The 11,564-nt window shown below is 41.8% G+C and overlaps 3 protein-coding genes across 4 annotated transcripts; 1 reads left to right on the top strand and 2 right to left on the bottom strand.

Moving 5' to 3' along the window:
- The first annotated feature begins 1,376 nt into the window (after positions 1-1,376).
- On the top strand, positions 1,377-5,340 carry LOC105667386 (hexamerin). The gene is given in 8 exon segments (XM_012359160.2): positions 1,377-1,409; positions 1,412-1,511; positions 1,756-2,381; positions 2,513-2,937; positions 3,044-3,654; positions 3,735-3,871; positions 3,976-4,258; positions 4,339-5,340. Coding segments are annotated over 8 exon segments (3,057 nt in total). The 5' UTR covers positions 1,377-1,391; the 3' UTR covers positions 5,196-5,340.
- Positions 5,341-5,450: 110 nt separating this feature from the next.
- Positions 5,451-6,566, bottom strand: TpnC25D (Troponin C at 25D). Its single transcript, XM_012359166.2, has 3 exons — positions 6,407-6,566; positions 5,651-6,071; positions 5,451-5,573 (listed from the first exon to the last, which is right to left on the bottom strand). The coding sequence occupies exons 1-3, from the start codon at positions 6,509-6,511 to the stop codon at positions 5,545-5,547; spliced, it is 555 nt and encodes a 184-aa protein (XP_012214589.1). The 5' UTR covers positions 6,512-6,566; the 3' UTR covers positions 5,451-5,544.
- Positions 6,567-8,344: 1,778 nt separating this feature from the next.
- Positions 8,345-11,094, bottom strand: LOC105667406 (uncharacterized). 2 transcript variants are annotated; one of them, XR_010890217.1, is made up of 3 exons: positions 10,926-11,065; positions 10,451-10,605; positions 9,648-9,789 (listed from the first exon to the last, which is right to left on the bottom strand). XR_010890217.1 is itself a non-coding variant. In XM_012359190.2 (2 exons), the coding sequence occupies exons 1-2, from the start codon at positions 11,092-11,094 to the stop codon at positions 9,341-9,343; spliced, it is 618 nt and encodes a 205-aa protein (XP_012214613.1). In that variant the 3' UTR covers positions 8,345-9,340. The 2 variants fall into 2 exon arrangements, 1 of the variants encoding a protein (XP_012214613.1); XM_012359190.2 differs by lacking the exon at positions 10,451-10,605 and having other exon boundaries at positions 8,345-9,789; positions 10,926-11,094.
- Positions 11,095-11,564: the final 470 nt, after the last annotated feature.

The raw sequence follows: 11,564 nt of genomic DNA, 5'->3' as shown, positions 1-11,564 counted from the left end.
GATTTCTTAGAAACACTTTGTTTATTAAATAATAATTTATCATCTTCCGTATATGCTTCCGTTAATCTTCTAGAAGGATTTAGTATATTTAATCTAAAATAATAATATTTGTTTCCTTTAATGTAAAATAATAATGTTTGTTTTCTACTTTTCCTTCTTTTAGATTTTTTGAAATATATCGAGCAAAGTATTTCTATTTGAAAAATTTATATATATTTTTAAAGAAATTGTTTTGCAATGTAATTCATTGGTAAACATTTTATATCAACTCACGTACACAAGATAATAGATTATCAAGTTTTGACATGGAAAATTTTAAGCACAAATAAGCTAATCGCGTGAAATAGCAAAAACAGATATCAAATTATTATTTACTGCAGGAGTTGTTTTAAAAAATTAGTAATTAATTAATATTTGCTAAGTAATTTAGAATAATAGAATTAATAAATAGAACTAAATTATAATAATAAATAATAGAACTAATAAATATTGTTTGGAGGCTTGATTCTACCTGCTCTGAAAGCAGTTCAAATGTGAGGTATAATAATTTTATAATCTCTTTTTGCGTAATTTTGTATTATATCTTTTTAGTATGCCTTATATTAGTGCAATTATTTATTTAACACTTAGTGGCATTACATCTCAGCTAAAAATAGATTAAATTGATAATGATTATATAAAATTGATAGCAGTTTCGCGTAAAGCTATAAATGTCTAATCTACGAAAGTGGAAACTTTGCAGTCGCGGCTTCGCATATGTTTTTATTGCTGCTTATCTGTTTTTATTGTTATTAGGGGATAAAAAAAATGATATTCTTATTCAGAATTTTTCGTGTAAGATACACCGCGTTTAATTAAAGCAAAATCAAAGAATAAGTGAGTTTTAAAAATTCTCACATAAAAAATAATCGTCAAATTAATTTTAATTTTTTTTTTTTAAATGCATTTACTTACCAATCGAATTAATTTTTTTAGGATAACTTATGCTAAGGATATTTGCACAAACGAAGGCAGATCCTATCGTTTAATTATATTCAAGAGAAATCGAATCTTATCGAAAAGGAGAAGGAAAGAAGGACAGGATAGCGCGGAAAATTGCATTTGCGTGAAAATGAAGTTACTAGCAGCGGAATATTAAAGAGAAAAGAAATCGGTGAAAATGAAAGGCGAAGTCCCGTAATTGATGACGCAAATCAAATCTTGCCCAGAAGAATCATTATCGCCGGTTAACCTTCGCTTTGACGGATCCATCTGAAGTAGCATAGGAGATATCTGCAGGGGATATCGCGTAGACAGCGAAATCGTACACGGCGGGTCAACGGGTCGTAGCCGATAATGCTTTTGTTTGATACGATTACGGTATAAAAGACTGCACCGCATCGGTGAACAGCATGCGGCAGACGGCATTGACAGCATCACAATGAGGTGCGCGATCGTTCTACTGGCTCTGGCAGCTTTTGGGGCGGCTCTACCCCAACAGCAGCAGCAACAACAACAGAGACAACGTGCTGGTAAGTGATCACTCTATTCGGATTGTCTTCGCGGACTGTCTCTCTCTTTTTTTCATCATTTTCCGATCAAATGGCTGCATACTTTCTAAAATACTAAAAAAATATACCACTTTTTTTTTCATTAATCTCACTCTCTCAATTCTTCTTAATCCAATCGATGCTATTAAATATTACAAGTGTTCGTCTAATAAACGTTACATTTGACACGACAAATAACCGTCTCTTAATTTTTTTTTTTTTTTAGCTGATCAGGAACTCTTGAAGAAGCAGCAGGAAATTATTCTGCTGTTGCAACAGATTACCCAAGAAATCCCGAACGAACAGCTGCAGATCCTTGGCAGCACCTACGATATCGAAAGCAATCTTAATCAATACGAAAACCCGCTCCTCGTTAAATACTATGTGGGCGCCGTACAAGCTGGCTTGGTTCAGCCCAAAGGCACTCCTTACACGAGCTCCATCAGCCAGCTTCGTAAGGAAATCTCCCTTCTGCACAGAATTCTGTTAGGCACCAAGAACTACCAGACGTTGCTGGCGACCGCCGCATGGGCCCGCGTCCACGTTAACGAAGAACAATTCGTCAAGGCTTTCATCGCGGTTGTTCTGCAGCACCCAGAAACTCAGGGTATCATCGTGCCGCCTCTATACGAAATCACTCCCCAGCTCTACTTCGACGCTAGAATTATCCAGCAAGCCCAGAACATCGCCGCGCAAGGCGTTCAGGTTCATGTCGGCCAGCAGAACTCCGTTGTTATTCCTGTTAACTACACCGCCAATTTGCTCGGTGAGCAACAGCTCTCCTACTTCACGCAAGACGTCGGCCTTGCTAACTATTACGCTTTCGTGAACCTCGCTGGATACATGCTGCCGGTAAGCGTAACTCAAATATCGCAAGTATACAATTAGCAAGACGTTGTTTGCGAAAGATTCATTAGTCTCTAAATTGAGGAATTTTCTGTGACTTTTGGCATTTGCATTATTTTTACATGTAATTTCCACAGGAACAGCAACAGACCCCGGTGCAGCACCAGCAACAGCAAAGTGTTCACTCTCAGGAGAGCCAGACTGGCCAGGGATCTCTCTACTATTATCTTAACCAACAGCTGCTGGCCCACTACGAACTGAACCGTCTCACGAACGGACTCGGCCCGATCCAAGAGACCGACTTCGTCAACGTGCAGGCGCCGTATCAGCCGCACCTCCGACACATCAACGGAGTCGAGAGCCCTGGACGCTCTGACAATCTTCACCTCACCAACAACAATCTCATCCAAAGTGTTAAGAAACTAGAGCAAAGACTGATTGAAGCTATCGACTCCGGCCATGTCATCACCCCGCAAGGCACCTTCCTCTCGCTCTACCAGCCGCAAGGTCTGAACATTCTTGGAGATCTCATCCAGGGTACCGGCAGAAGCGTTAACCCAAGGTTAATTTGCCGTTCAACAACACGATTTGTCTGATCGATCGCTCGACCGATCGTCAATGTCGCGATATTCACGATATTGTTTTTTTTTTTTTTTCCCCCATCACAGGTACTACGGCAGTCTTCAAGCCGCCGCGCGCCAACTCCTCGGCAACGCCCCTCAAGTGCAGAACATCTACGATTATACTCCCTCCGTTCTCGAATTGGGACAAGTCGCCGTTCGAGACCCGGCCTTCTACCAGCTCTACAAGAAAGTTATCCAGCTGTTCCAGCATTACCAGAACTCTCTGCCCGCGTACCAGTACAACGACATCGTTCTGCCCGGCGTCACCATCCAGAACGTTCAGATCAGCCCACTCGTGACTCTCTTCAACGACTACTACGTCGATCTCGATAGCGCCGTTCATCAGCCGACCAATCAACAGCAGCAGGTCCAACAACAAACCCAACCGCTCCAGCAGCAAATCCACTCTCAGCAGTGGCAACAACAAGTCCAACAGCAACAACAGCAGCAGCAGCAGCAGCAGCATATTAAAGCACAAGTGAAGAGATTGGACCACCAGCCATACGAATATGTCATCACCGTCCAGAGCGAGCAGAATATCCCCGGTGCCGTCGTCCGCGTCTACTTGGGACCGAAATATGACTACCAAGGCAAACCCGTCAGCATCTCTCAACACAGGCACCAATTCGTCGAACTTGATCAATTTATAACCGACCGTATGTTTTTTTTCTTCGTAAAACCATTGATGATTCGCTTTCTGTAATCGACAGATTCACATTTCTATTTTATTTTACAGTTGAGCAAGGACAAAACATTATCAACAGACAATCCCAGCAAGCATCGGGCCAGAGCTTCGACTACCCGTCTATTCAGCAAATCCAGCAGAACATCAACAGCGCTACTCACGCCCAGGAGCCGTTCTTCATTACTGAAGTAATTATTTTCCTCCCTTTTTCTCTCTCCTTCCCTCAAATAGACGATTCGCAACGATTACTTCAAGAAGCGACGCGATGCTAATGATGAATATTTTTTTTCAGCCGCACCAAGTCTTCGGTTTCCCGGCTAGGCTTGCTCTGCCCAAGGGTCAGCCGCAAGGAGTCCCGCTCCAATTATTGGTCGTGATCTCTCAGCCAGGACAACTGTCCGTTCCTTACGGACCGGTGATTCCGGAACAAATCCAGACATACCAGCAGAATGTCTACCAAGTAGTTGACACCGAGGTATACCCTCAGCGGATCCAGCAACAAAGCAACGTCGGCATTTCGCAGACCGTGGAGGTCGTGCCCGAGAACCTGCCGATCAGCCAGCAGAACAGCCAAGGTGCATTATCGATCTCGAAGGAGCGAACTCTCGTTCGTTGTTCGCGAATCGAGAAAAATAAGCCGTTTTCCTCTTTTCAGTTGTGAGGAACCACTATGCTAACCTCTACACTCAACAACACGGACAGTACCCGTACTCTCACGGCCAGTTCCAAGTCGGCCAGGGACAGGGACAGATGCAGGGACAAGTTCAGGGACAGAACGTGTGGCAACAGGGCCTGCAAGGACAGCAGGGACAGCAGGTGCAGCTGGGACAACAGGGTCTGCTCCAGGGACAACAGGGTCTGCTCCAGGGACAGCAGGGTCTGCTCCAGGGACAGCAGGGTCTGCTCCAGGGACAGCAGAGTCTGCTCCAGGGACAGCAGAGTCTGCTCCAGGGACAACAGGGACAACACACTCAAGGACAGCAACAGTGGGGTCAGCCTCAGGGCATCCTCCAAGGACAGCAAGGTAACATTGTAGAAATCCAGGGAGTGCCAACCGGCGTGCAAGGCGTGCAGCCGGGCGTGCGGCAGGGCGTGCGTGGCGTGCAGGGCGTTCAAGGCGCGCAAGGAATCCACGGACTGCAAGGAATACAGAGTGTCCTCAGCGGTCTTCATGGAATACAGAACAAGTACCGCACCACTTATCAGGGACAGAGCCAGCAGCAGCAAGGGCTGAACGTGATGTACACCGGTAGCGGACAGCACCACGCCGGCGGCTGGCAAGGCATCCTGAGCCAGGGACAAAAGGCACAGGACACGCATGTCGGCAGACATCACCAGAACAAGCACATCTCCCAGGTCATCGGTGGCGCTGTCTCTCTCGACGGCAAGCCTCTCGGCTTCCCGTTGGACAGACCCTTGACCACCGGCGCCCTTTCGGTCCCCAACGTTCACGTCCATACCGTCTATGTTTACCATCAAGGCCAGCCCACCAACGAAGTGTACTCTCAGTAAATTGTTCCTATAAATCAGGTATAAGCCGCGGACATCGTCGGATGTAACAATGCTCGACCGAGAGCCCCCCTTTTTCATTCAATGTCAGAAAAAGACTTATTGATTTATTGTAGCAAACGCAATTAATAAATTGCCCCAAAACGCAGATCTTTTCTCTCTCTCTCTCTCTCTCTCTTTCCTCTTCCCTTCTCTTACGTTTCCTATCAATGTGCATGCGTAAGTCACAATAACTTATAGATAGTACAATAGACAGTCTTTTATATCGCAATTATTTATTAAGAAATTTTGGTGCCTCTTTTCTTATTGTTAGTGATCAGGTAATATGAATCTCGTCTCGCCGCTAGAATGATTATTCTCCAGTCATCATCTCCATAAATTCTGCAAAACGGACAAAACATCCATTGAAGCGAACGATAATTAAGATTCTCCGTATCACTGTACGATGTGTTACGTACCGTCGAAGTCCACCGTACCCGAGCCGTCCGTGTCGATTTCCGCGATGATCCCGTCGAGATCGGAGCTGGTAAGTTTGTCGTCGAGCGCCGCTAAAATCTCTTTTAACGTAGCCGTGGTGATGTATCCGTTGCCTTCGCGATCGTATAATCGAAATGCTTCCCTCAGTTCCTCCTGCATCGCCTCAGCGTCCTCCTCTTCGAGAAACCGGCCGGCGATCTTGCAGAACTGATCGAAATTCACTTTGCCGAGGCCCTCGGGATCGTTTTCCTCGATCAGCGTGTTCAACTCGACGTCGTCGAACAGTTGACCCATCGTGTTCAATATCGTCGAGATTTTCAGGGTGTCGATGAAACCGCACTTTGTCGTGTCGAACATTTGGAACGCCTTACGCATCACAGCCACTTTTTGATCATCTTCCTCCTGCGAGTGTCCGAACGGAAAATTTGTACGTTGAGTTACCGATGTCCGTCTATTTTTATTTACGGTTGTGTGAAAAAAAGTTATGAACGTTACAAAATTAATGTATTAAAATTTCCTCGCGGATAATATTTCTGGATTACATTCTTCATTATTCGGGAAATATTTTTAGAAATAGCAGGCACGCCGAGTGCTTTATGTTACCGTTTCTTCAAATATGGCACTTGCAAATCTTTTTTTACGAGTCTTTAATTTATAGTTTTTTTTCTTCGACAGACAGATAAATTATTTTCGGGCTCATTTTTTAAATCTTACCATGGGGATTTATTTAATCTTACCATGATTAATGAAGGAGCTTCTGCGACCGCTAATATAAAATTAAGAATAAGAAATTCGCGAAGTAGCGTACGGCGAACGGCGGCCGACGGACACTTGAAGAGCATCGGTCCTTCTGTCCTGGTATAAAAGACTTCCTCTCCGGGTCTGCTAAACCAGCTAGAAAGTCGGTGGACGCAAAAATAGAGCGCAACGCGGGCGAAAAATGAAATATGTTATAAGTACCACGGCTTCTCTACGTTTACAGGAAGGTCGCTGTTATATCACGCGACGGTGCATATTATTATAGGCTCCGATGCAACGAAATCTCTCGGTTAAAGAATAAAAATCAATTTAAGAGGCGCGAAGACAACCTTCACGTAATCTATTTAACATATCTATACGCAACGATAAAATATATTGCTAATAATATCCGAATCATGTAAGAATCAATCACGAAAACTTCCTCCTCAAAATGCTTTTCCGACGATAATTGAATAGCGCTGTTTGTTTCAGATTATTTTCGAGATGCCGGATAAGCGTCAGACAAATGACACATGCAGAAAATGTGTAAAATTAGCATGTATTCGTAATATTTGTGAATGAATTTATACTACAAGGAGAGACAGTGAGAAAGAGAGCAAAGAGAGAGAGAGAGAGAGAGAGGCGATGTTAAAGTGGCGCATAGTTTGTAAGTTCGGTAACGTGAGTATATTTAATTGGCGGAATCATTAAAAATAGATGAACAGTATAATTGCAGTGCGATCGTTTAATAGGTGATATTCTAAGAAATAGGGCCGTATTGCCGTTCTAAGGTCGCTGCCTACGCGGCTGTTTCGCGGCTGCAAACCATTACAACCGTGACTCTAGCATGCAGCTAGAACGGTGTAAAAATATATCGGACCGCTCCTCCTCCAGCTTCGTGCAAACGATTCATCATCGCGTTCGCACGTTTTCCAGTCGAGGAAAAAATAGGTCAGAGGCACCTCTCCCGTTCGAGTCGCTGAAATTATTACTGATCGCGATCGTTTTACATTTCGTAAGAACATATTTCTCGCCGGTATACGCCAGTGTAATTGTGCGTAGCAGCCGCCACGGCTATAATGTAAACAGTCTTATTGGAAATATTTTCGGTATATCCACGCATCGGCGACGGAACTTGATTGCATTACGGTGCCAAATTTCGCGGAGCAATTTGGCTCGCGCCAAATTAACGCCGAGATTCTTTAACACTAACGTCACGCGCGAATATTTTAAAGATTAATCTTCTCTTCTATTTCTTTTTACATACGCACGGACGAAATTTTAGTGTAAAAAAGTCACACCGCTATTATTTATCACTGTTGATGCCAAGCAAGTAGCGTAAAACAAATTCCATTTAATTAAGCGATTTAAATTTTATGCTAGCAAAAGTAATAAATAAGGATTAAGTGTCGTCGTGTGTCGCTAAAAAAATCTCTGACAAGTTACTTATCATACATCAAATAAACTCACTAGAGATAATTCATAAAAATCTGGAACATCAAAACTCTGAATAAATGAGCGCACATGTTAAAAGCGTCTACGTGTGCATATAGTGAGACAGAAAGGACGAATACCGATTGTACGAATAACTCTGAAGCGTAAGAATGCTAGAAACAGACGCTAAGAATAAATAATCACATGACAGAATCGTTTCTAAAATCATCTCGGCTATATTCCACTCTGTTCCACAAATGTAGCTCGCGGAAAATCGTGGAATTTTTTCACCTTATTTTAAGAAATATATTAGACAACCAACAGCTTAAATAACGTCAGGTTAATTTAGCGTACGGCGACGACTTCGACATGCGGTGCACGTAGTGTATGTTATTATTACATGTCAGTGCAATTTATGACACTGATGATCATATGTTATTTCCGACCTAAAGGAATCCTTTGAAATCGTGCCGCTATTAAGATAAATGAGTGACTCAGTAAAGTTTTTGTAGGAAAAATTTAATATCTCGGAAGGTGATACATCTTTGATAAATTTGTAGCAAAATCTTGTGGAAAAATGATCACCGTACATTACATATCAAAATATTATAGGAAAAATATCCTGATACAACCACAGATAAATTGTAGTACGTAAATCTTAGTATCGGATACGCAGAGAGAGTGATCCCCTCTCAGAAAATTTGTGCTTTGATGACGTCGTTACCCATCATTAGATTAGATAATTTTCTTAAGAATTCTAACAATGCGTTATAAAACATGTCTGCCGCGCTTGTACAGACGATAAACCTGTCAGATAACAAACGGTTTTACATATTAAATAGCAAAGTCGGAATAAACCGCTATTACTTATAAGATCATATTTTATGGCCATTTTTGTATATGTACGTATTCGTAGCACTAAAGTAGGCCGAAGATTAAATATTTTCTTTAGATTGGCAATCTAGATAAAAATATTAAGTAACAATTAGAACAGACATCTCGTCTACCTTACAAAAAAGAGTGTCTGATAAATCCAAAAGGATTTAGTTGGATCATACGGAGTGTGTTAAGCATACAGTTATCAAAAAAGAGAGAAACTGTTCTTTTTAATATCAGAATATGAAATGGAATAAAAAATGTGGCATACCAAATCTTGTTATATTACAAATTGTAATTTATACTTTTAAAAAATCGGCAGTTCTTTCTGAGACGTGACATGTATTTGTATAAAGATTTAGCACAATTATTCACTCCGACTTACGCAGCAAGTTGGCGAGCTAACTTGCAAATTGATAACAAAATAACGCTATTGTTACGTATTATAACATCTATTATCGAACAATTGTTGTAAGATTATTATAACCGGCGTAAAATCTTTACCACTTCGTGAATTGACGTTCTTTGTTTGGTGAACTAAATAATTTGTTGAATTTTAGATGACGACAGTTGGAAATGGGCAATAATGATAGCTGAACCGCATAGTGGCAGTCCTAGGCATCTTACAACTCGTTCAGCGTTGACACTGTGAACACCTCGACAAAGCATATGCAATATTGCATCAAATCAGTGTACGGTATGCTATAACGATAACAAAACTCTTCCACGAAGAAACGCTCGAACGTATAGGAAGCAACCAAACTAATGACATTGTAATTGCCGTTTTGCAGGCCGAGTATCATTATCGCCAGTATCTGCAGCGTGATAGTGATATTAGTGAGAAAATGGAGCTTGACTCGGCTGCCCTTCCCTTTTGTCGCGAGTGGAAAGAACACCGGCACTATACCAAAGAACAGTAATAGCATACGAATCCTTTCATCTATCTGATATGCGCTCAGTATGCCGGACGTCAGCAGTGCCAGAGGAACAATTTCGATGACATTGGAGAACCAATCGTAAAAGCTCCGGAAGAATCTCGCTGTAGCTGTCGACGACGAAGTGAACGGCACTCCTGTAAACATTGAAATTGCAGGTAAAACAAATACGCGAGCAGCAAAGCATACATCATCGATTTAAGCAGACGTTGAAGGGATACAAGATTCGATGTTATAACTGTGCCGTAGTTTCTAGAAAAACAGTGTACGCAATCAAGAGTGTAATTCGATCACATGACCATACCATAAACTATTAGATTATCGTTGCCGTGTTGGAACTTGTTGGAACATGTAAGAAATATAATATTATGTAGAGATGCAACAGAAACAAGTTAGGTGGATGGTGCTTGCTAAGATTTGCATACGATACAAAGAGTCTAATATTGTGGTGAAGGTATGTGCAAAAGTATCGTGACAAACATGCGCCTAAAAGCTTACAGATCGTTGACACTTGTGTACAAAATGTTCTAATATATGTGTTAAATATTTTCCTTCAAGCGCTAAGATCGTATATGTTTGAAAAGATTAAAATTAAAAAAAAAAAGAAAGTGAAATGAATTTCTTATAAATTTAAAAAACAATATAAAACAGCTGTGAAGTACAAACGCTGTTAGTTTGATGTGAGAAAAAATTAAAGACTTAGAAGCATAAAGAAATGTCTAAGGTACAATCAAATATGTTCTTTCGCAGTGGTTCCTCACTTGTTCCAACGCTAGTGAATAATTTGTACAAAATTACCGTTGAATCCTTAATGTTGAAAAACACCTTCCTCTTCCATTCCTGATTTAGGCACAAAAATTAAATACCATGTGTGGCCATGTGTCATTTTGTATCAACTGCTCTTCGCTGTGACCCCCCCAAAGTTATGACATGGAATCTTAGGTGGTCCATACCTATAAGTTATTATGCTTTGAAGAAAACAGCGATCGAAAGAGGCAGAGTGCCAAGAAAAGGTGTGTCACCAAGTTAAGAGAAAGATATTTACAATTGAAATTGGAAGAATAGCAAAATAATAAGCTGAAATTATATATTATTTCTGTTTAGGATTATTTGAAAACAAAATCAGAGAGTAACAACACATCAACCGAATAAAATTGAAAAAAAAAAAGAGTTGAAATTGATCGACCTCCCAGAGATTTTGATAGAAACGAGATATTCATAAAAGGAGCAACAGGTAAATAATATACAAAATCTATAGACAGATTCATCTCACCGTATCTGAAGATCCCCAGAATCGAGTGCATGAAGAGGATACGAAAGGCACGCAGCGACCATGTAGTCGGCTGGGCCTTCGCCCGATAAGGCTCGGCGAGATGCCCCATGCATATCGTGGTCACCAGCAGTTTCACGAAGTGCGCCACAACGCTGCCCGCGTTCACCATGATCACCGGCTCCTAGTGAAACTCGTCTCCCAAGATAATTTGCAATCGCCTGAACGAGGACGGCCGATCGAATTTCCCATCCGAATCGCCGTTGTTGATCTTTTCGCAGTACTTTGCGTCGTCACTCGGCAGCTTCGTCGTCGCGAGCCCTAGCCTAGCCGGCCGGAAACGGGGACGCGTGACATCAAATGAGATGTCATAGTAGAAGAGCGAACTAAATCCACAATGTTGCGAAATATTGTGTGAATCTACGCGAGTCGTAAAAAGACGTAAGAGATACGGGATGACATAAGGAACGAAAAAGACCACATCGCGTACTTGACCGCAATCAACTGCAGATCTGTTCTTCGTAGCTGCACCGTGTCATACTTCGTACACTCAAATTGAAAGAGATATATGATTAGGCATTAGAGGGAGAAAGAGAAGAGAGAGAGAAAAGCAAATAAGGAGGGAGAGAAATGCACCTACAA

This window comes from Linepithema humile, chromosome 5 (genome assembly GCF_040581485.1).
Source record: "Linepithema humile isolate Giens D197 chromosome 5, Lhum_UNIL_v1.0, whole genome shotgun sequence".
Lineage (NCBI taxonomy): Eukaryota > Metazoa > Arthropoda > Insecta > Hymenoptera > Formicidae > Linepithema > Linepithema humile.
Note: the sequence above shows the minus strand (reverse complement) of the source record. Positions and strands in the feature narration are given on the sequence as shown.

What these genes read in the sequence shown, in the direction of transcription:
- TpnC25D (XM_012359166.2), bottom strand. Translation starts at nt 6,511, where the DNA reads ATGCTCTTCAAGTGTCCGTCGGCCGCCGTTCGCCGTACGCTACTTCGC. An exon ending in AAGCTCCTTCATTAATCATG is followed by an intron (nt 6,072 to 6,406) that starts GTAAGATTAAAT and finishes GGACACTCGCAG; the next exon opens with GAGGAAGATGATCAAAAAGT. An exon ending in GGGTACGGTGGACTTCGACG is followed by an intron (nt 5,574 to 5,650) that starts GTACGTAACACA and finishes TCCGTTTTGCAG; the next exon opens with AATTTATGGAGATGATGACT.
- LOC105667406 (XM_012359190.2), bottom strand. Translation starts at nt 11,094, where the DNA reads ATGGTGAACGCGGGCAGCGTTGTGGCGCACTTCGTGAAACTGCTGGTG. An exon ending in TCTGGGGATCTTCAGATACG is followed by an intron (nt 9,790 to 10,925) that starts GTGAGATGAATC and finishes CAATGTTTACAG; the next exon opens with GAGTGCCGTTCACTTCGTCG.